Genomic DNA, 24,324 nt, shown 5'->3' with positions numbered 1-24,324 from the left:
CAGTGAGAAATTCATAATAAAAGGAAGTTGTCTAACATTCAACAAAGATGTAATAGTTCTAGGAGAATAAAAGTTTGATCTTTAGTCTTTGAGGACAAAGGAGTTTGCAATGAAGGAAGGTTTGTCTTTGACTGTCTGCTCACGGATCAGAACAGTTCTGCTCTTGCTCTAAAGATGCATCACGGTAACGGTCCTGAAACAGAGTCCTGACATTTATATAAAAATATATTCAAATATTTATATCAAATGTCTATAAAAATGAAAACAAAATTTCTGCATAGACAAATTCTGTGGAGCTTCGATGTCCTCCATTATACTTAGGATTCCATATTACTGTCAAATGATTTTATTTTATTCAGAGTAAACAGTTTGATTCCTTAACAACGTGAACTTTTTACACAAAGATTACAGGAACACTTGTTTATTTTTGTTGACTTAGTGTGACATTTTCAAGTTTTTATCTTAACCTAATAAAATTGAGAACTAACAAGGTAATCCATAAATACTGAGGTTTCATCACAGGTGTGTCAATCAAAATGTGAATCCAGCTGATCTGAGGAGAAAGACAATCAGCTGTTATGAACAGCAGCTGTGTTTCCTGCAGGAGGAACTTTTTTAAAGCTCCTCTTGTTTGTTGGCTTCTCATTCGGTGTCTGTAAAGATGGGAGCTCAGTCGGTTGTGGCCCTTTGTGTTTTGGCTGTTCTCCTTAGCAAAGGTATGTAGGTTTATCGGAAGGAGAATTCACTGCAGATTGAATTTTGTTTTTCATAAACCATCAAAGCAAACATTAAAACAATGATTCTCCTCAGGTTTAAGCTTGCCAGTTGCTAGAGAGAGCCAGGATGCAAACCATAAAAAGATTGGAAGAGGAGCTGGTGAGACTTAATGCTAGCAAAAGTATATACAGAAAAAAATTCTTGAGTGGATGTTTACTACCTTCTTTTCCTCCCCCAAAAGATTTGGCTTTAGAGAACAGCTTTGAAATCCTACAGTCACTGGATTCCAGGTTGGAAAATATGGTTAAAGGTGAGAATTTGTAAAAAGTAACGAATGCAAATGTTAAAATAAACTTTCAAGGTCTTAAAAGTAAAAATTTGTTTTGTTAGTACAACTGGAAACCAATGAGGTGGAAGCCCATATAACGCTCAATCAAGACCAGACTGTGTCCGACGCCGCCAGCAACCAGACTGTGTCCGACGCCGCCAGCAACCAGACTGTGTCCGACGCCGCCAGCAACCAGACTGTGTCCGACGCCGCCAGCAACCAGACTGTGTCCGACGCCGCCAGCAACCAGACTGTGTCCGACGCCGCCAGCAACCAGACTGTGTCCGACGCCGCCAGCAACCAGACTGTGTCCGACGCCGCCAGCAACCAGACTGTGTCCGACGCCGCCAGCAACCAGACTGTGTCCGACGCCGCCAGCAACCAGACTGTGTCCGACGCCGCCAGCAACCAGACTGTGTCCGACGCCGCCAGCAACCAGACTGTGTCCGACGCCGCCAGCAACCAGACTGTGTCCGACGCCGCCAGCAACCAGACTGTGTCCGACGCCGCCAGCAACCAGACTGTGTCCGACGCCGCCAGCAACCAGACTGTGTCCGACGCCGCCAGCAACCAGACTGTGTCCGACGCCGCCAGCAACCAGACTGTGTCCGACGCCGCCAGCAACCAGACTGTGTCCGACGCCGCCAGCAACCAGACTGTGTCCGACGCCGCCAGCAACCAGACTGTGTCCGACGCCGCCAGCAACCAGACTGTGTCCGACGCCGCCAGCAACCAGACTGTGTCCGACGCCGCCAGCAACCAGACTGTGTCCGACGCCGCCAGCAACCAGACTGTGTCCGACGCCGCCAGCAACCAGACTGTGTCCGACGCCGCCAGCAACCAGACTGTGTCCGACGCCGCCAGCAACCAGACTGTGTCCGACGCCGCCAGCAACCAGACTGTGTCCGACGCCGCCAGCAACCAGACTGTGTCCGACGCCGCCAGCAACCAGACTGTGTCCGACGCCGCCAGCAACCAGACTGTGTCCGACGCCGCCAGCAACCAGACTGTGTCCGACGCCGCCAGCAACCAGACTGTGTCCGACGCCGCCAGCAACCAGACTGTGTCCGACGCCGCCAGCAACCAGACTGTGTCCGACGCCGCCAGCAACCAGACTGTGTCCGACGCCGCCAGCAACCAGACTGTGTCCGACGCCGCCAGCAACCAGACTGTGTCCGACGCCGCCAGCAACCAGACTGTGTCCGACGCCGCCAGCAACCAGACTGTGTCCGACGCCGCCAGCAACCAGACTGTGTCCGACGCCGCCAGCAACCAGACTGTGTCCGACGCCGCCAGCAACCAGACTGTGTCCGACGCCGCCAGCAACCAGACTGTGTCCGACGCCGCCAGCAACCAGACTGTGTCCGACGCCGCCAGCAACCAGACTGTGTCCGACGCCGCCAGCAACCAGACTGTGTCCGACGCCGCCAGCAACCAGACTGTGTCCGACGCCGCCAGCAACCAGACTGTGTCCGACGCCGCCAGCAACCAGACTGTGTCCGACGCCGCCAGCAACCAGACTGTGTCCGACGCCGCCAGCAACCAGACTGTGTCCGACGCCGCCAGCAACCAGACTGTGTCCGACGCCGCCAGCAACCAGACTGTGTCCGACGCCGCCAGCAACCAGACTGTGTCCGACGCCGCCAGCAACCAGACTGTGTCCGACGCCGCCAGCAACCAGACTGTGTCCGACGCCGCCAGCAACCAGACTGTGTCCGACGCCGCCAGCAACCAGACTGTGTCCGACGCCGCCAGCAACCAGACTGTGTCCGACGCCGCCAGCAACCAGACTGTGTCCGACGCCGCCAGCAACCAGACTGTGTCCGACGCCGCCAGCAACCAGACTGTGTCCGACGCCGCCAGCAACCAGACTGTGTCCGACGCCGCCAGCAACCAGACTGTGTCCGACGCCGCCAGCAACCAGACTGTGTCCGACGCCGCCAGCAACCAGACTGTGTCCGACGCCGCCAGCAACCAGACTGTGTCCGACGCCGCCAGCAACCAGACTGTGTCCGACGCCGCCAGCAACCAGACTGTGTCCGACGCCGCCAGCAACCAGACTGTGTCCGACGCCGCCAGCAACCAGACTGTGTCCGACGCCGCCAGCAACCAGACTGTGTCCGACGCCGCCAGCAACCAGACTGTGTCCGACGCCGCCAGCAACCAGACTGTGTCCGACGCCGCCAGCAACCAGACTGTGTCCGACGCCGCCAGCAACCAGACTGTGTCCGACGCCGCCAGCAACCAGACTGTGTCCGACGCCGCCAGCAACCAGACTGTGTCCGACGCCGCCAGCAACCAGACTGTGTCCGACGCCGCCAGCAACCAGACTGTGTCCGACGCCGCCAGCAACCAGACTGTGTCCGACGCCGCCAGCAACCAGACTGTGTCCGACGCCGCCAGCAACCAGACTGTGTCCGACGCCGCCAGCAACCAGACTGTGTCCGACGCCGCCAGCAACCAGACTGTGTCCGACGCCGCCAGCAACCAGACTGTGTCCGACGCCGCCAGCAACCAGACTGTGTCCGACGCCGCCAGCAACCAGACTGTGTCCGACGCCGCCAGCAACCAGACTGTGTCCGACGCCGCCAGCAACCAGACTGTGTCCGACGCCGCCAGCAACCAGACTGTGTCCGACGCCGCCAGCAACCAGACTGTGTCCTTCAGCCTTCTTCAATAAATGTTTCTTACATCTTAATGCATTTTTGTTTTTGTCACATTTGGGGAGTACCTCCAGTATTAAATCACTGAGCAAATGCATAGTTGTGTTTTGAGCACTTTCATGGTTGAAGTGATGGCAATCATGAACTCTAGGCCCCTGGTTGCCATATCAGGTGACCCAGACCATCCTGAGGTGCTAACCCCAGCTGCTTTACTGACACAAAAGATGAGCACTTTTTTTTCCTTCTGGAAGCTTCACATCAGGTCAGCTGTTTGGAAAACAGTGGAGGCATGGGCAGCACCTCACTGAAACCTTTTGGAAAAGGGACTATTTGTCAACGTTGCAGAGCCACAGCAAGTGGACTCGGGATAAACCAAAAAGATCCTTCTGGTGAAGGATATCCAGACCAACAGAAATGAGTGGCCGTTGGGATTGATCGTGAAATCCTGTCGTAGCAAGGACGGTAAAGTACGTAAGATGGAAGTACGCACTGCATAAGAAGGGACTTTAAAGACTTAGACCAGTTTCAGACATTGTTATCCCATATAACTGAAAAAGTTACGTAAATTTGTGTTATGTTACGGCTGTGGCCGTATTTGATTTTGTTTTGTCAACTCAATGACTAGTCTTGATGGGTGCGTGTCCTGTGGGGTGCGCACCCTGAGTTGACTGGTGCGTGTTCTGCGGGGCATGCGCCCCGAGTAGACGGGTGTGTGTTCTGCGGGGCACGCACCCCGAGTAGACGGGTGCGTGTTCTGTGGGGCGCGCACCCCGAGTTGACGGGTGTCTGTTTTTGTCTGATTATTTTCAGGTGTGGTGGAAAGGGTGTGGCCTCCCACTGGACCAGCTGGTGGAGGCAACCTTTAAAGCCACCATTTGGACATCCAGTCGGTGGGAAGGGAGCCTTGCTGCAACAGTCTCGACTGCAGCTTGGCCCTCTTCTCCATTTTGTTTTTGATTTCACCTCTTGTTTAGTTGTGTGTTGCACTTTTGTATTTTGTATTCGTAGTCCTTCGTAGTTTTGTCTGTGCCCACTCTGATTAGTCTTTTGGTTTATAGTTATTTGTTAAGTGAAGCTGTAGGGGTGAACTGCCATTTTCTTTAGTACATGTTTTCTCCTGTTTTTGTTAGGTTAAGGAGGTTAGTTATTGTCTTTATTTTCCTTTTCCTTTGTAAAGGAAAGATTACATGTTTTCAGTTAGTTGGTTTTGTTTGTTATTTTGGCCTGGGTTCACCTTGAAGCCTTTTAGGTTAACTTTTAGTTCTTGTTGGTTGTTTATTTGTAAATAAATTTGTCATATTTTTATGGAGACATTCGTTTGGTGTTTTTTGTTAGTTAAATTATTAGCCAAAACTTTACTTTTTTTGTGTTATGCCGCCTCGGTGCCCCTAGACACAAAGGGGGCGTAACATGATATAACAGCATTATGTCAAGCACGGAGTGTAAAGCCTTTTGTTAAGTTGTCAAAAGATGCATTTTCGTTTATGTAATCTATGATTAACAGTTTGTTTTGGAAAATTGTCAGAGTTAGATATCTGTCGTTTGTGTTAAGTTTAGATTATTCATTGTGTCAGAGTGAGTGCTCTCACCATGCGATCTTGAGTTCAATTGAGCACATTTTCATGGAGATGCAGCCACGTTCATGCTGAGATGGCTCTGTGCGTGCAAGCATTGGGAATTTTTTGACATGTACGGACAAAAATATAAACGCAACACTTTTGTTATTGCTCCCATTTTTTATGGTATGAACTCAACGATGTGAAACATTTTCCACATACACAAAATAACCAGTTCTCTGATATATTGTTCACAAATCTGTCTAAATCTGTGATAGTGAGCACTTCTCCTTTGCCAAGACAATCCATCCCACCTCACAGGTGTGCCATATCAAGATGCTGATTAGACAGCATGATTATTGCACAGGTGTGCCTTAGACTGGCCACAAGAAAAGGCCATTCTGAAATCTTCAGTTGTGTCACACAGCACAATGCCACAGATGTTGCGAGTTTTGAGGGAGCGTGCAATTGGCATGCTGATAGCAGGAATTGGATTTGAGGTAGGTGGAATTTTGGATCCAGTAGGCTCCTTTTCTATACACACCTCTCTTGGAGCCTTTGGAACATGAGATACATAACTTCAACAAAAGCAAACAGTGTAAAGTTGAACAGTCTAAACAAATTAGAGGTAAGATCTTAAACCCGAGCCCGAGTCAGAACCCGACCCGACCCGAAATTCGGGCACTAAATGACAATCATTACGTTCGGGTCGGGCTTCTCTCTCACTGACTTTTATAATAAATATATTGTAATGGCTGCAAAGACGCTCCTTAGATGGGCGGCTGTCAAGCAGCTCTTTATTAATCCTGTATATCAGAACGGTTACCGCACGAACCGAAAGGCACAGCCAGCTTCTTCTTACTCAGAGGGAGAACGTTCACCGAACGCACACACACACACACACACACACACACACACACACACACACACACACACACACACACACACACACACACACACACACACACACACACACACACACACACACACACACACACACACACACACGGGTAGACCCCGCCCCCTCTATCCCACCAGTCACCAGCCCACCGTTGATTGACATACATTGTGGTCCAGCAAATAGCAGAAAGAGGGGGGCGCCGGCCACCCGCAGCTCTGCGCACGTATCGTGAATGTAATCTTCTCTCCGCAAGTCCGCATCTATTTTGTTTAGGTATCCCTGATATGGAGCAGCAAGAAGTCAAGGATAAACTTAAGACAGGGGAACTGAAAAGGCAAACAGGCACCGCGGCTGGAGTATTTCTCCGTGTAATGAAGTGAATGTGCATCAAGATCTCTCTTTCACTCTCTTTGTCTGGCCTCTTATTCTGTGTTCCAGCGTTATTTCGTTGTGCAAATGCATTTATCACATAAGACGGAACCTATGCGCAGCGCTTCCGGCGGAACTCTATGCCACAACAGCGAGCTTGACTATGCGCGCGGCTGCAGCGACCACTGTCTGTTCGAAAAAAAAATAACTTTCATGATCATAAAAATATGTAGATTATTTTACCTTTAAGAAATCTGGTCTGCCAAAAATACTATGGGATAAATTGAACTTTCGGGTTTGCTTCGGGCTCGGGCCTGCAAATCAAGTTAATTGGTCGGGTTCGGCCCGGGTTCGGCTTTAATGCCCGTGGGCCCGTGTCGTGTCTGGCTGGATTTTTTAGGCCCGATCTTACCTCTAAATCAAATCTACATAACAGTTGCTGTGACGCTGGAAGCAGAATGTTGGAAAGAAGCGCCTTCACTTTTGTGTGTGTGTGTGCAAATGTATGACTATTATTCAAGTAATAATGAAACAATATGTTTGATAAAGGCTCCATATTGGGTAGATCTGAACTTACCAGCAGCAGCATCAATGTTTTCCCTTTCAACAAAAGGTGTGTTGACAGGAGTTTCTTCTGCAGCTAAAAAAAAGAAGAATTATTATTATACAATAATCAACGATCAAGCTAATAAAATAAATATCGCAAAATCCTACTAATAGTTAAGTGGCTCATTTAAAATCTATGGGCAGGTTTTTCACAATTTCATGATCTTTTTTTATATATTAAAGAGAGGTTAATTGTTTGATTGTGTATTTGCACAAGGTCATATTTATTTATTTAATAATGAACAATTTGGGACTCCATACTCTTCAGCTGCTGTTTTTGAAAAAAAGGGATTATGCAGACGCTGTTTTTTTTAATTACTTTACAAACTATTAAAATTACCTGAGATTACATCTTCAGTGATGTCAGGAACATCTTGAGAATCAATTAGCATTTTAGCTAAATGGCGCAGCTGCACAGAAAGGCAGGATAATGTAAATATACGGCCCCAACATCCTCCAAACTTACCTTGTGATTGATGTTGAAGTTCTTCATCTTTTTTCTTCTTTCTTTTTTCAGCGCCTGATGGATAAAGTCTCTTTGGCATGATGTTCTCTTATTGTCGCTTTGATCAATGTGACAAAATGCGCTGGTAAATGCGCACTGTGCCAGGCTCAGATGCAATGATGTTGAGCAATCGTTGCTAAGAGTGGCGTAACGTCATTATTTGGGTTGCCAGATTAGTTCAGGTGTGTTGAAGTGGGGGATCATTAAAGTGCAGGGAACATTCTTTTTCACAACTTTAAGAGCGCACGTTGGTACGGACGTGCTATGAAATGGGTTGCCAGATTTTGGCCTTTTTTTCCCCGCCACTTCGAGGCCCTGGTGGTAACGGCTGGGCCCTACGCGGCTGCATAATTCACGTATAGGGATGGCCGGTGTTGGAAAATATAATCTGTCGCTTTGAGATTACTTTCCTTGTTGCATGTTCAATAAAGTCGAGAAGGAGAAAACCACGGGATTCGACCGGATTAAGTTTAACAAATTTATTCCCTAACAATATTTCTAAAAACAGAGTAAAAAATAATAAAACAGAATAAAACAGATCGATCTGGGTGTCCAAAATCAAGGCCTGCAATACGCAAGAGGTTACATTCCGAATTCACATGCAGCTTGTCTGGAGATACAGAAAAGTTCCTTGAGTTCAGACTTTTAAGCATGTGGTCAGAACATCCTCCCCCGGGAACAAGATGGCCGCCGAATCTCCGCCTCTGGTCGCTAGAGATTGGCTGACAGAGGAGCCCGCCTTCTTCCTTCAGCCCATCCTTAGAATCACAGCATCTGGTCTCTGGGGGGGGGACCTCACAGATAGACACGGTACGGAATCCCCATGGGTGGCAGGAACTGTCACCGCAGGAAGTCGATCCTAGAGCTTTGTTCTTCACATGGGAGCAGATGCCTGTGGCGGTTCCCAGGGATTGAGATGATTGATTTATGATCCAAGTCAGACCTACAACCAAATGGCCTCAGAAGATCAAAGACCGTTTTCTCCTGAAGGGGGGGTTGAGATTGTAGCTGCATTCCTGACACCTCTCACATATGCAACTATAGGAAGCAACTTCAGAGTTGAAAGGATGTTAAAGCACACACTTCAGCAAATGACTTATCTTCACTGTAATAAAAATTTAAGACTGACAACCCTAATGAAATTACCAAAAAATATAAATTCCTTCAGTTTCCCTCTCTTGACCTCACGAAGTGAGGTCACACAAAAAATAAAAACACATCACATCATGCAATCAAAACAGCTGTGGTCTCGAGCCCTCACAATATAAAACAGATCCAATGTGCATTAATGTGCATTTCAAAGGTGTTGATGATCCATTTATGAGTTTAGCAGCGAAAAACCTGTGGAGCTTGCATTAATGATCTTTAAGAAACATTCAGTTGGACAGGAAAAATGCATGCTAAGGCCCCGAGCCCCATCAGCGACCATCCCTAAGGACACTCATGCTTCATTGGATCTTTGGCACATTGGCGTTTACAAAGAACAAGACATAAAATAGTAAATAAAGAAAATGCACAACTACAAATTCAAATTATTCTAAAAAGTAAAAGATACAAAGACAATAAAATAGCACTTCCTGTAAGGAAAAGGAACACCTGGAATTAAGGGGGGGAATGAGAAATGTTAAAGCAGAACAAAATCACACAGACGATGAAAAGAGAAAAGAAAATTGTCAAACATAACAGTAAGCAATTTTATAAAATGCAACAAAGTCTAAAAAAGGTCATTCCGGGCCTCGAACACTCGCGTCCTCCTTCTGCATGTCCCACAAGCTCTGGCAAGGTTGGACCTGGCCTCCTATGGACTTCTCAATAAGCCTGTTATTAGAGATGTGACACATGGTGATACAACAGAACGGCTGCAAAAGGACTTGGGGTGTCCACTGCTGTGGTACTGTTCTGCCAAGATGATTCTTCTGTGGGTCTAAGTTTTTGTTAGTGTTAGGGTCAGGAATTTTTTAGAAAATAAAAAACAATAAAACACAAAAGACAATGAGACAAGAATTAATTTTATCCATGCGCAGTAAGAGAAAATATGATGGAAAGGGTCCACCACATTTCTCTTCTCAAAGGTCTGCTTCCCCTTGTGCTGTTTTATGAAGAACACAAGTGGGGAAAATACAAATTCAAGAAAAAGAAAAAAGTTTATTATGGGCTGTTGTCTAATGACCCAGTTGTAGAACCTACTCATCCTTGCTGTGGATGAGAAAAAAATCAGATGAACAGACACACAAAGCTTTAAAATTTTAAAAATGGTCAATCTGTGTTACTATTTAAACATTCTTTCTAGACAAATACATTTAAACGATAATAAAATAATGTCCTTCTTTTAATCATGAAGACCTCTTTTGTCTACCTCCCTCTCCTGGCCTGGGGTTAAACCCCAGGACACAAACACAAAACGAATTAAATGTAAAGCAAAATCATGAAAACAATAAACAGTTTGGTGTATCGATAAGGTGAACAGGCGTCCTGTCCACGCTCCTGTAAAAGGCAAGGTCACAAGAAGAAATAATACAGCTGCAACAGAAGATCTTTCATTAATTGCAGGCAGATGTCATCAACCTACATTAGCAAAACACAAACCTCTTATAGCATAATGTTCTGTCAGAGAGACTTTAAACAATGCCAGAAGGATTTTATGAACCTCTCTGTACTATAATGCAAACAATTGTCTGCTATTTTTATGTAATGGAATGCAAAAGAAAACGTGTGCTAAGTCAATAGCAACAAACAACACACCTTGTGAGGTTAAAGGTGACAGCATGCAATATGGATCAGGGACGTATAGGTTTTATAATAATGGTGACGTCATCAACTCAAATTAACATTAGCTTAAATCATATGCAATCCATCTACTTTTAAAAACGGTTTCAAAGAAGTACACCATGAAGAATACGAATATTCAATGACACTATAGTTCTACAGCCCAGACTGAGTTTCCTTCATCTGCCTCTTTCAATCAGCTGCACTGAGATCTAAAAATCTGTGCTCCTGCAGTTACCTGAATCACCACCGGGGGGACGATGAAGAATGAACCAACATCAACTGAACCTGTGGACCATGAAGCATCAGAGAGCGTTTTAACATCACCTCTGCATCTTCATGAGCCGTCTCCTCTCTGCTCAGTTGTTGAACGGCAAAATTAACCTGTACATTTTTATTGAGGGAGGAAAGTGAACACCTGAAAAAACAATTTAACCAATGTGTCGTTAATGTCCTGCTTAGTCTAATCCTGTGTGAGATACAGCTGTGTCTGACAGCTAGTATCATTGCATTTGTGAGTGTATGAATGCACAATAAGCCGCTCGCCCTCAGGGTTAATATATGTCAGTGTAGTTCAAATGCCACGTGTGGTCTTCTACCTGCTGAAATACTTCTTACTGTTAATCATGCTCTCTGTCATAATAGAGTGTACAGGTCAGACCATTCGGAGGCTTCAAACACAGGAATCCAGGCTTCAAACCTGAAATTAACGAAACCACCTGGCGTTTCAGGGCCCTTTACATGTCTGCAGTGGGGGTCGGCTGTGGTGTCCGGCATGGCATCCAGTCTGCTGTCTCCTGTTTTGACAAGACTGTCCCATCCCAACAGATTCACAGGCGTGTTTGGTGAATGCACGCATCACTGTTCCACCATCTGGTCAAAAGTCAGTCGGATGGTCTTTTGCAGGTTTTGAGGAGTCATTTGTTCATTTGTCAGAGCTGATGGAGTGTCCAGTAGACTCATCAGTGGTTACCGTTGAGCTTGGAAAAGACAATGGCTCCTGCATCAAGTGGTGTTGTCTGACTTGCCCTGTGGTCCTCGCCACGGTGGAGGAGGGCTTGGAGTGGTCATGGGTACTGTTCATTTTTCCTCCAGACCCTCTGCCTCTTGGTCTGTACATTCTGCGGTTGGGCACCTCGTTGTGAGCTGTCAGGGTTCAGAGCGCCATAGATGCCATTTCCAACTGCTGCTGGGGTCCCCTGGGTGGCCTGCTTCTCCCAGGATTTTTCCACCCGTCCTCCTGTTTTGGCCTCCGAATGGCTGAGCATGACACGTCACTACTGCTGTCTCTGAGGGCATCAAAAGTCAAAATTCATGTTAGTTTCCTTTTCTTTTTTAAAACACCTTTTATCCTGTGTGAATTATTTCAGCAAGGTAAAGAATTGTTTTTCTTCAGTTGCTCAACCTCCCCCTCTCTCCTGTCCTGTTTCTTCAAATGTGCTCTGGGGGTCAGTCACTGCTGACTTTTTTGCCTAAAGTTTTATGAGATCTCGGGGGGGGGCTGCTCTTCTGCTTGGAAAGAGATTTAGAAATGTATTAGTCATATTCAGTCTTCACCGTCTCCAACACCGTCAGTTGATCAGTAATGAAAACCAGCAAAGGGAAAAATCCCTAAAATTTTCTTTGTCCGATATGACGGACATGGAGCAAAGTCTTTGGAAAATATATTGTCTTACATGCATTCCGGCCGCTAATCATTCACTCTTAATCAAGAAACAAAGACAAATTGTTTTGACTTACCATTACTTACTGTACCAGGACTTACTGTTCAAGAAAAAGAAATTTGAAGAAGTACTAAAAGCAACAAAATCCCACAATTTAAGCTTTTCCTTATTTAACCAAAAACACAATTCACACTCTAAAACACAGACAATCAATACAAAGACAACAACTTTTAACCGTTTTTGCAAAAGACATAACACAACAAATTAGGTACCTCACACATAAACAAAATTAAACCATTTCACTGAAATGAATCGTTCATAACTAGCGTTTTAACATTCATGTTCCCTCTTCTCCTGTTCTACCAGACCCTGCACTTTCATACCACACCTTCCCATGTCCACAAACCCTCCATTTTACTTACAATGCCTTTCATTTCTCCTGCTTTTCACCTTACATTTCTTGTCTCTACATTGCCACATCCTTCCAAATCCTCAAAAACCATGTTTTCCCTTCCTTTACCTCGTCCTGTTCCCCATTCTGAAAACAATTTTCAAATACTATTGATTATGATTCAAACAAACAAAACCGCCACTCATTCGCTTCTCATTCAAACAGCAGTGCACAAGATCAAAACAAACAGAAAAACGAAATTAAACAAATTAAAAATGTCAATAATACTTCTTCGAACAAAGCTGGATTTAATCGCGGTTATTAGGACATACAAACAAATTAGAGACATGTATTCACAATAAGAAAACCGAAATAATTACAAAATTATTTTACCCCAAATGTATTAGACCGATACTACCTTACCATGTTTTTTGAAAAGCTTTGGGGAACAGAGAGAAAGTAGTTTTTGTTCGAACAGAGACGGGTTGCAGCAGTCATGCATGCAGCCATCTCGCCGTTGAGGCAGTGGCTCCCGTCGGAGGCGCCGCGCTACAAAAAAAACTTTTTCGGCGAACCGAAAACCCAGTGAAACTTGTTTTTAAACGACGTCCTACAACCGAGGTCATGACCACGCTCGATAACAACGATCCCCACCATGATTTTACCGCAAATTACCTCCCAAACTCTTCAAATTTTCATCGTGAAAGAATCCAGCACGTTCCGCCATATTTTGTCGTCAGGGACGCGTCTCGCCGACCACATGGTACAAACAAAGCCAATCACAGCCACACGTCGCCATTTTGGCTAGGACTCCGTCACGCTTACCACGTGGTACAGACAAAACCAATCACAGTCGTCTACACATTCGAAAACAAGTAAAACGTCCCGTCATTGGTCCGTTCGATGTAAACATGATGAACAAGATGGCTGCGTCCGTAGAGCAGACAATACACAGGGAAATGTGGAAAATACAGTTGAAACACACAGATTTCAAACACTTTTTCATTCCATTCTTTCCAAAATCGCATACATTTCATTCCATTCATCCTCATTCAAGCCATTTTCACCGCTGTTGTCAAGTCAAGTCGTTAGCGTCATGTTGTCTGTCGTCAAAACAAAATTCACCGGTTTCCTCATTTCTTCTGTCTAGTGCACCTTTCATTTTTACTGTGAATCCCTCTGTGGTTTCTCTACGCATTAAAAATAATTTGTGAAGGTTCGCCGCCTTCCTGGTTTTTCCAAAAATCCTAAAACGCGCAAAATTAGTTCCTATATTAACACTGTTTTTCGTGAACGGGTTTCTTCACAGGCCTAACAGACGCAAACCTAGTTAATTTTAACGTAATCCAAATATCACACGCTCCCAATTTACTATTTATTCAATTTTGACAGGCTAAACAAACACAAAACCTGCACAATTTGCTCAGCTCTAATTTTCATAAATTTCCTAAATCCAATCTGCTGTTTCAGGAGGGTGAACCACAAAACTTATACAGGTGCGCTATGCCGTCCACATACTTCACTTCCCCACAATTTGAGTTATTCACTAAAAGAATAACGTAAACAATATGCAGAATTTACGAACAGGTTCCTGCTTTACCTTTTGTTTGTGAGGCCTCGAGGGAAGTCAAGCACGTGGGGGGGGGAGCGTCACCGACTTTTCGCCGAAAGTCTCAGAAATCTCATAATAAACCACTATCGGTCCTCTTACCCGCGTTGCGCTTCCGCGATTCTTCCCCACTTTATCACGTCGGGGTCACCATAAATGTTGGAAAATATAATCTGTCGCTTTGAGATTACTTTCCTTGTTGCATGTTCAATAAAGTCGAGAAGGAGAAAACCACGGGATTCGGCCGGATTAAGTTTAACAAATTTATTCCCTAACAATATTTCTAAAAACAGAGTAAAAAATAATAAAACAGAATAAAACAGATCGATCTGGGTGTCCAAAATCAAGGCCTGCAATACGCAAGAGGTTACATTCCAAATTCACATGCAGCTTGTCTGGAGACACAGAAAAGTTCCTTGAGTTCAGACTTTTAAGCATGTGGTCAGAACATCCTCCCCCGGGAGCAAGATGGCCGCCGAATCTCCGCCTCTGGTCGCTAGAGATTGGCTGACAGAGGAGCCCCCCTACTTCCTTCAGCCCATCCTTAGAATCACAGCATCTGGTCTCTGGGGGGGGAACCTCACAGATAGACACGGTACGGAATCCCCATGGGTGGCAGGAACTGTCACTGCAGGAAGTCGATCCTAGAGCTTTGTTCTTCACACGGGAGCAGATGCCTGTGGCGGTTCCCAGGGATTGAGATGATTGATTTATGATCCAAGTCAGACCTACAACCAAATGGCCTCAGAAGATCAAAGACCGTTTTCTCCTGAAGGGGGGGTTGAGATTGTAGCTGCATTCCTGACACCTCTCACATATGCAACTATAGGAAGCAACTTCAGAGTTGAAAGGATGTTAAAGCACACACTTCAGCAAATGACTTATCTTCACTGTAATAAAAATTTAAGACTGACAACCCTAATGAAATTACCAAAAAATATAAATTCCTTCACCGGCCATGCTTGTATTTGTTCGCTGGCTGTCTAGCAGAATACACATGTTGTGATGACAGCATATTGATTATTGCAAATTAAGCTGACATTTTGGTGATTGCAAACCTGAGTGAACGCTACAAGTGCTTGACTGTTTCACTAAGTCATTGGGAGTTGAAACTGGTTGCCAGAGGTGACTATTACTCCCATCTTTCATTCAATCAAAGTCTGGATCTCCTATCCAGGCTGCCTTACACCTCATGTGCCAACTTGCCACTTACTCTATATGTTCCTCTGTACTTTGTTCTATTTACAATCAAATCCAAATCTTACAATCAAATCCAAATCTTCTACCAGAGTCATAAAATGTAAGAATGGACACAAAGATGGAGACACGTGCTTTGAAATTGCAAAGCAAACAAAGAAGCAGCACTTAATGTGGAGCTGAAACACAGTGGCTGTTCATTTCTATCAACATTCAAGGTTACCTCAATACCGTAGACTGCAGAACATCCTGGTGCTACCACCAGACAAGAGTTCCACGACATTGTAACTGTGGAGTATCATGGGTCCTTACAAAGACAAACATCTCAGTAGTGTAAATTCAGTTAAAAAAGGAAAGGCCGTTTTCACCAATCAATCTTTGCCTTCTGAACAGACAAGCAGTTGTTAAGCACATAGGTCTTCTTTGTATTGCAGTTTCCTTTGATTTTCTTTTGTAGAGGATGTCAGGATGGCCGAGCGGTCCAAGGCGCTGTGTTTAGGTTGCAGTCTCATAAGAGGCGTGGGTTCAAATCCCACTTCTGACATTCAGCCAACAGTCAGGCTACTGCTCCAATCTTTCCTGCTCTCTCCATCAATGGAACTCTGTTTGCTGTCCAGAGACATCACCTAACAGCTTGCGCAATTACAACTTCTTTAGACAAAACTTACTTTATTTGCTCCTAACGTTGTCATCACACGTGTTACAGATGAACCAAAGGCAAATAAATCCTTGATCATTCTATTCATTCAAAACTGCGACCGAAATTTATCTGTTTCCTCCATAAGCAATCATGGAAGTTGTTGTTTTAAACATAATGGGATATGGGTCAGATGGGATTCCATGCCACTGACAATTTATCTCAATACCAAGGTAATACAAGGTCAATGTAAAACAAATACATTGTATTTGTCCTCAAACCAAGGCAGCGGGGTTTAATGGTTACCTGCTTCATAACAGATGCTAATGAGAAACGTGTCAAGTCATTGCATTTGAACAAATCAGCCTGACGACTTAATTGTAATGCACAGTCAGGCATCTCGGTCCACTTACAGAAACCTTTCCTAAAACTTCATCAAATGGTATTCTGTCATGCCCTTCTTTCAATGCAGAAACCAAAAAGAAGTAGACATGATACCGCTGCCATATAACACAGAAGCACTAAAGCTTCAGATATTGTCACAAATGTTGTGAAACAGACAGGTCATTTCAGTCATGTGGGGTTCTTTAATGACCTGTTGATTTTTGCAAAGAGGGCAGCCGGTTTTGTGATGGCAACGGTGAACGAGCAGGAGTTACGAGGTTTTCCAGCAAATGGTGTTGCATATTCTGTCAGCTGATCAAGAAAGCAGCGCTCCCAGTCAAGGGAATCGAACCCCGGTCTTCCTGCTCCGCGCTGAAAATGGTTAAGCTTAACTCTCTTAACTTTTGCCATTCATTCTCTATGGTAGTTCTTAACACTACGGATGTAATATACTTTTTCACCACTAGCGGGATTTTGGGGGCGCTGTTTCCACATCGTCTTAGTAGTAAGGATTTTACAGGAAGAGCATACAAGAACAGAAAACAGCAACATTCTTGTGGCCAGATTTGATCCGATCGCTGTGAAAACACAAGAGCACAAGTTAAAGTCTGATGTAAGTAAAAAAATTTAACAGGACAAAGTTTCTAATTTGAAGACATTTCTCTTCCCGTCATTGTTGAAACATGAGGACTGAAACTCCCGCGGTGAGGATAACAGCTGGGATGAGAGGAACGTCTTCAAACTATAAACTTTGAGCATTTAAGTGTGTGTGTGTTTTCAAACCCTTTTTCATTTTACCAAAGGTATTGTGGAGGTGAACAGGGGTTACATTACATTTTCTATGCCATTTTTATTATGCATAACAGGGGTTACAGTATTTTATTATGCATTTAATGGAGTAGATATACATGCATGTATATTGTATTGCAGGAATATGCAAAATCAGAGATCTGAGAAACTATTTAGCTGAAAGATCAGTGGATCCACCTTCAGGTAGTGAGGACAACCAGCTGGTTGGATTTGGTGTGCATTCTAAGAAGACCTGGAGGGATGTCTGGGAGAAAAGAGAAGATGGATATGCATCATTTATCCTCAGGAAACAGTGTGTTTCAGGCAGCAAAATGTTCCTGCTCCAGCAGTACCTGAAGAAGAAAGAGGCTCAGACTCAGAGTTCTTCAGAACCTGCTCTTCCTAAACCTTCTTCTAATCCTCCAGGTCTGTGGCAGACTAGACGTTCATGCTGACGTTAGTAAACATGGTAGAAATGATGTTTCCCATCTTTTCAGTGTCTTCTTTAGAGATGGAAGATGATGAAGAGTTGGAGAGGATGATGCTTTCTGTCTCTCCATCCAAACTCCTCTCTTTACAAGGTAAAACTAAATCACTCACAAATACACACTGAGTGTTAATTATTACTTCTGATTGCAACCTGTTTTCTTATTTCTTTTACTGAATAGCAGGGACATGTAGTGAAGAAGATGACAGGACCAACGTGTTTACCAACAATCCCAACCCAGCCAAGTGAGCAGCACCAACGTGCACACATCATGCCTCACGTGTTGATTATGTTTCTGTATGCAGAATAGTAGTACTAGTTGAAAAACTGATATTAGACTAGATGTTAGTCTTAGATCAGTCCTTTCTTTAGACTAAGCACTTTTAAATGTCTGTTCAAATAGCAGCATATTAATATGTTTGCTTTATTTTCTTTCAGGTTCACTGAGTAAAGGTCAAGCTGCTGCTGCTGCTGCTGCTGCTGCTGCTGCTGCTGGTACCTGATGGTTCTGTCATAAACCAGGATCACCTTTTCCTTTCTTCGTTTTGCTGGTTGGCCACGTTCAGGCCTGTTCTAATGCAGGTGTTTTGTGTGAGTGCTTTTGTGATGAGGGTAAATACAGAATTATTTTATTTGCATGGGTTTGGTATGAAAATGATTGAAAGAAGCCAGTCTTAAAATAGCTGAATTACAACAAAAGTACACGTCTTAAGACATCAGAGTAAAGTGGTTATGCATGGATTATTACATCATAATTGTACCTTTCCTGGTCAATCAAAAGATACAAAAATGAAACTAATCATTCATTTATTGATTTTCATACCACACCTGTTCTATTGAGCATGTTTTCCTACATGGTTTTGAGTGTTTTGCACAATTACTAACAAAGAACTGTAAATAGTGATGGATATTTCTGTTTATCTGAATCCAGACGAGAGGTCCAGCTGTCCTGCTGATACACATGCAGGTGAGTGTTGAGGATCATTTGTCAGTTTTACTCTGCTGCAGCGTCCTGTTTGTTTCTGACTGTTTTTTTTCACCAGTTTCTTCTGCTCCAGTGAAGACTCCTCTGCCAGAACCACCAGAGTTGCTCGGTTTGGAATTGTCTGAAAGTAAAATGGTGTCATCTTTAAGAAGATTGCAGGATAAGACCTACAGTCAGTGCATTAACTTTGACAAAAAGGCAAAGTACTGTATTCATTTGGATTTTGTGGTGATATTTTATTTAACAACAGCTCATGTTATTTTTGCAGCAGTCGTTGGAAGACCCTCAGCTCAGTCTGCAGCTCCTCCTCCTGCACACTTTCAGCCAACGCCTGCTGCTCCTCCACTTCCATGCTAGGACCAAGATGTTAGCAGCTGGAACCGCTCTCCCCAGCAAAGGATCTGGATGAAAACAGCAAAAGAAGCCTTAGGACTGTGGCCTGGGTCTCCACCTGTGAGACATCCCATGAAGATGATCTCTTTGTGGCGTAACCCCCCTCAGAACATTATTTGAGGCGTGGGTTCAAATCCCACTTCTGACATTCAAAAACCTTTCCTTAAACTTCATCAAATGGTATTCTGTCATGCCCTCCTTTCACTGCAGAAACTGAAAAGAAGCAGAAAAGATAGCGCTGCCATATAACACAGAAGCACTAAAGCTGTAGTTCTGCAAACATGTTGTAAAACAGACAGACCATTTCACATTAATAGTTTACTCATGAACAAATCTGGTATTCATGTTGATTATTGCAAATATGGCTGACATTTTTAGGATTGCAATACTGAGCGAAGGCTACAAGTGCTTGACTGTTTCAGTAAGTCATTAGGAGTTTAAACAGGTTGCCTAAGGTGACTATTACTCCCAACTTTCATTCAATCAGTCTCGATCTCCTATCCAGGCTGGCTTACACTTCATTTGCCAACTTGCCATTTATGTTATGTTGACCTCTGTACTTTGTTCTATTTACAATCAAATCCAAGTCTTTTACCCAAGTCTTAAAAATGTAAACATTGGACATTAAGAGGGAGACACATGCTTTGAAAATTCAAAGTAAACAAAGAAGTCAAAGAAGCAGTATTTAATGTGGTATTGAAACACAGTGGCTGTTCATTTCAATCATCAAGGCTTCCTTAATGCCGTAGACTGCAGAACATCCTGGTGTTGCCACCAGGAAGAGTTCCACGACATTGTAACTGTTGTGTATCATGGCTACTCAACAAGACAAACATCTCAGTAGTCTAAATTGCAGGATAAGATCCAGTAGCTCTGAATTCTCCGTGTTGTATAAGATCTGCCACTGTGATATCTCATTGGGTGCAAAGCTTGTCTTGTGGTCATCTCCAGCCTGTAGCCCTAGGGTCAAATGGAGGATGGCTCTCGAAGTGTGGTCAAGGTGTGAAAGCCAGCGAGTGCGGCACTCCCCAGTCAGGCAAGATGCACAGGGCTGGCATGAGCGACCTCTTAGGACTTTGCTTGTGACACGGTGGGGCCATTTGATGTTCTCTATGGGTCTGAGGGCTCAGGTATCAAATCCATCTGTTCTGCTGCATTCTTGTTTAGAGGCCATGTCTCTGAGCCAGACAGCAGGATGAAGAGTACTGCCAAGATGTAGACCAAGCTTCGCCTTGTGTGAGATGGTTGGATGCAACTACAGTTGGTCGACCCCTGATCGGAAGATTGCAGGCTCGATTGGCACCTTGCCCCTACATGTGTTGAAATGACCTTGGGCAAGACACTGAACCCCACCTTGCCTCTGGTGGACGGTTGCCACCAGTGTTCGGCAGCAGAGCTGCCATCAGTGTGTGAATGTGTGAGTGAATGAGACTGTAGAGTACCTTGGACCTTCGAGGAAAGTGGAAGAGCGCTATGCAGGTATTTACCATTCCAGGGAGAAACCCTGCCAAGGTTCTTCTGCTAAGGATTTCTGTCCTTGTATTCCTGTTATTTGTCATCGTTGAGCCCCAATACACAAAGTTTATGATGGGCTGAACTGTATTATTGCCGCTAAACTGTATTATTTATTCTTTGTATAGTTCACTTTGAAGCCACGTTTTTGGAAAACGTGGAAAAAACTCACAACCACATCAAGACCAAAAGTGTATTTGCATGTGTGTGTGTGTCTGTGTGCCTGTGCAGGATGGAGACCGAGAAGGAGCATTATATTTGCAAGCTGGGACGCAGAGAAGTTTGGTCTGCTGGGATCTACAGAATGGGCAGAGGTAATGTTTGAAGACACAAACAGGCTCTGCTGATGGTGCCCTTAAGGATGAACCATGTTCTGGTCTCCACAGGACAATGCCAGGCTGCTGCAGCAGAGAGCTGTGGCTTACATCAACGCAGACTCTGCCATAGAGGGTGAGTAGGTCGGTATGGTTAGGATAATCTTTCAGTCAGGGTTCAGGCTCAGTTTGCCTCATGATCTTGTGGTATAACAGGGATGTACACACTGAGAGTCGACTGCACTCCGTCACTGCACACTTTGGTCTATGACCTCACCAAGCAGGTGAGACCCAAGCACATCAGGTTGAAATGCACTTAGGTTTTGTTATGTATTGGCCATCATTTTTTTCTTCTTGGTGGTTGGTTCAGATAGCCAGTCCAGAGGAAGGAGAGGAAGGAATTTCTTTGTATGAGAGCTGGCACAAAAGGGACAACTGGACTAATGGCCGCGACGCTCCAAGGTAAAGAAACAACATCGTCTGTCTGGACGATGTGGCTATGAGCCAGTCACTGAAATGACTAAGTCCCACTCCAATCATCCATCTTTGGATGTATTTTCCAAGTGTTCCTAGTCATCTTTTAATTATGATTATTCCATTTTTAGGCAATATCAAAAACCTATCATTTTCTAGTTAATAGTTCCTGTAGAGCAGCAGGGGTTCATTACAATTTCACCTCTGAGTTGTGGGCGGGACCCGATCTCCTTCCCCTCTCCATTGCTGAGAGCTATCTGTTCACGTTCCCCCGCGCTAGATTACAGCCCCTCACACCCCAACCTAACATTATCAGTGCAACAAAAATGGCGAGCAATATTAGAGCTATCCAGCCGTACAATTTGGAGTCAGATGATACCAGCTCAGACGAGGAACACAAAGACGTACTTGGATCTATTTGTCTATAAATGGATGGATCAGAACAGAGCAGAGCAGGGAGCTTGTGGCCACCCAGCGTATTTTCTACACAAGTACAATCTTTTTCAAAAGGATTTTTTTTAAATGCTCCTGATTCAAAATGACTTGAATAAAGAAATACTCAGAAATACAATTTTGAGCTCAACATACTTTATATGTGTCCTCCATCATCAGAAAAAAGCCACAAGAATATGTTAAAAACAACACAAACACAATTTTCATCAGAGTGGGTTTTTTAAGGGTTTTGGAGCAGCAGTTTACAGATTTTGAAACCTTTAAAGTACGGCAATACATTTTTTTTAAATTGCACAATGCCAAGAACCTCTGATTAAGCTACCCTGATTTTGCTCCACACAATGATGCTGCCACTGACTGTGTTCCTGACTGTGTTTATGTTCCTTCATGGATTGAAAGTTGTTGTATTTTAAAATCTTATGCAAGTTGTTCTTTTTTTTTTGATTAAATGAGAGAACAACTAAAGGGCATTGTGGCATGTCTGAATTTTAAAAAAAGTGCAATTTTAATGAGATGCTTCCAATTCTGTATTTCTAATGAAGTTTATGATTCAGAACATTCACGGTCTGATCTCTCTGGTGTTGTAAAGGATCAATAAACTCGGGTCTGGAAGCGACTTTGAGGCCTATTTTATCCGACTGGGAATTGCTGCAGGCAGAGCCAGATACACAAAAGACAAGGTGAGACGTTAAACTTTTACAAATGAATCTGTATTTTCTCTATTAAATTATTCCTGTATATGACCTTTTGACTGTAGTAAATACAGTTTAATTATATTATCTGTGAGATCTGAGCAAACTTCCCTACGGTGATAATATTTAGTACACAATCTGAATTTAAACTCTAACTTTCTAACGACTTGATGGTTGACTGTGAGCACAGATATTGTGGAAAAAGGTATCTTTTTGCTAAAGCACTCAGTAAGAGGTTTTATGCTCTTGTTTTTGTTGTTGTTTTTTTCAGAAAACTGAGCGCTACAGCAGCTATCCGGTCTACCACAGTGTGTACGAAACCTTTGAGATTGTGGAACAGTTTTATGACCCGTCCTTCAGGAGGCTGCGGGCGGTGGCTCAGGTGAGAGGAGGACTCACCGTCCTATTGGCCAATTCCCAGCTGCTTCCGCTTGATGCTAACGAGTATGCAGATGCACTGGGTAAGTACGCCCAGAGCATCGCGCAGCTGGCTGCGAAGAACCCAGATGAAATGGTAATGTACGAGGTGTCATTTGGTAAGTTGTGTCGGTGGTGTCACAAACCGTGTGAAAAAACAAGTCTAATAAAATCTGGGAACTTTACTTTGCAGATTCCCTGTTTTCTGCAGTACAGAACTTCACTGTTGCAGCCAGAGATTTCCATGAACGTCTGAAAAGCCTCAACAGGGACGAGTAAGACAGTTCAAACTCTTACGGGGCTGAACAAGTTTGATCTGTTTCCATCACATATTCAATTGAAAGTGTGATAAGAATTAGTGATTGGACATATGAAAGCCATTTAAAGATATGTGGTGGGTGTCCTTCAGTCCTCTGCAGGTGCGGCTTGTGAACGATCAGCTCATGTACCTTGAAAGAGCCTTTATTGACCCACTTGGTTTACCTGGCAGACCCTTTTACAGGTTAGTCTTACATGCAGGCAGACATACAGGTTTCTTAAAGTCTAAATCAATCTTTTTAAAGAGTTAAAATTTTTGACCAAAAACCATTAATATTATTGGCTGTAACATCTGTTGGAAGGTAAATATGTGGGACAGACCTGTGGATCATCAGAAGACTAAACATCAAGATACCAAACACTTGGAGAAGCCCACAGTAAAGCCTTTTAGAACTACCTTCACACCACACTCGACAATGCACATTCAAGAGACCACTTTGAATTAAAAGTCTATGCAAACGTACGTATACGCCTGCTTTGGGCTTCTGCGTTCAAAACTCTTACGTTCATGCGTAGCTACTGAGCTAAGTTTCGGCGACCATTTTCAGGCTTTATGTACAACACAATCGGCCATTGTACCATTGCAAGTTAAACCAGGTTGAACTTTGGCCAATCAGGGACTCTGATTTGTTAGTGGCATATGGATGACATTCCCTTTAATTTATGGAAGTGCCAACTGTTTGAAAATCGGTTTTGAAGAATAAATTAACAATTGCGATTTGTGCTTGGCTGGAATGACATGACACAGAGTCTTTCATATGTCAGATTGGAGCTGTGAAAGAAAAAGCCTGGAGCAAGATTTGTGAGATTCGCACCACTTTGACATCTCACACCAAGCGTCTTTCAACTGTAGGTGGTGAACATGTGCTAGTAAAAAAGAAGAAGCTCCTCCCTGATTGTCCAGTGTGAACACCATGGGCTAAATGAGCATATAAGAACATGCATATAATGCGTTTCCTACCCCCCTACCCATCAGTGTTAAAAATGTTCTCAGTGATTGCATTCTCATATTGCTTTAAATAAATGCAAGGTAAGTGACGCGATTTCCATGTGATTGCACTACCGGCGTAAACTTACAGTTGCGGATGATGTAATCAGCATGTGTCACATTCCCCAGCCATCGGGGCGATTCTGCTCCGATGTACAATGTCCCAGAAGGGTCAGAACACAATACTTTAGATTTGCAACACAACACAA

At 44.1% G+C, this 24,324-nt stretch overlaps 1 protein-coding gene and 1 non-coding gene across 2 annotated transcripts; both read left to right on the top strand.

Annotated features, from left to right (window-relative positions):
- The first annotated feature begins 558 nt into the window (after positions 1-558).
- Positions 559-3,743, top strand: LOC144981479 (uncharacterized). Its single transcript, XM_078929548.1, has 4 exons — positions 559-716; positions 811-876; positions 959-1,027; positions 1,108-3,743. The coding sequence occupies exons 1-4, from the start codon at positions 662-664 to the stop codon at positions 3,723-3,725; spliced, it is 2,808 nt and encodes a 935-aa protein (XP_078785674.1). The 5' UTR covers positions 559-661; the 3' UTR covers positions 3,726-3,743.
- Positions 3,744-15,734: 11,991 nt separating this feature from the next.
- trnal-uag (transfer RNA leucine (anticodon UAG)) lies at positions 15,735-15,816 on the top strand. The gene has a single exon. It is a non-coding gene; the product is annotated as a tRNA-Leu (tRNA).
- The last annotated feature ends 8,508 nt before the right edge of the window (positions 15,817-24,324 follow it).

Source organism: Oryzias latipes, chromosome 13 (genome assembly GCF_053564925.1).
Source record: "Oryzias latipes strain Hd-rR chromosome 13, Olatipes_Hd-rR_3.1".
In the NCBI taxonomy this organism is placed as follows: domain Eukaryota; kingdom Metazoa; phylum Chordata; class Actinopteri; order Beloniformes; family Adrianichthyidae; genus Oryzias; species Oryzias latipes.
This window is presented reverse-complemented; position numbering and strand designations above follow the sequence as displayed.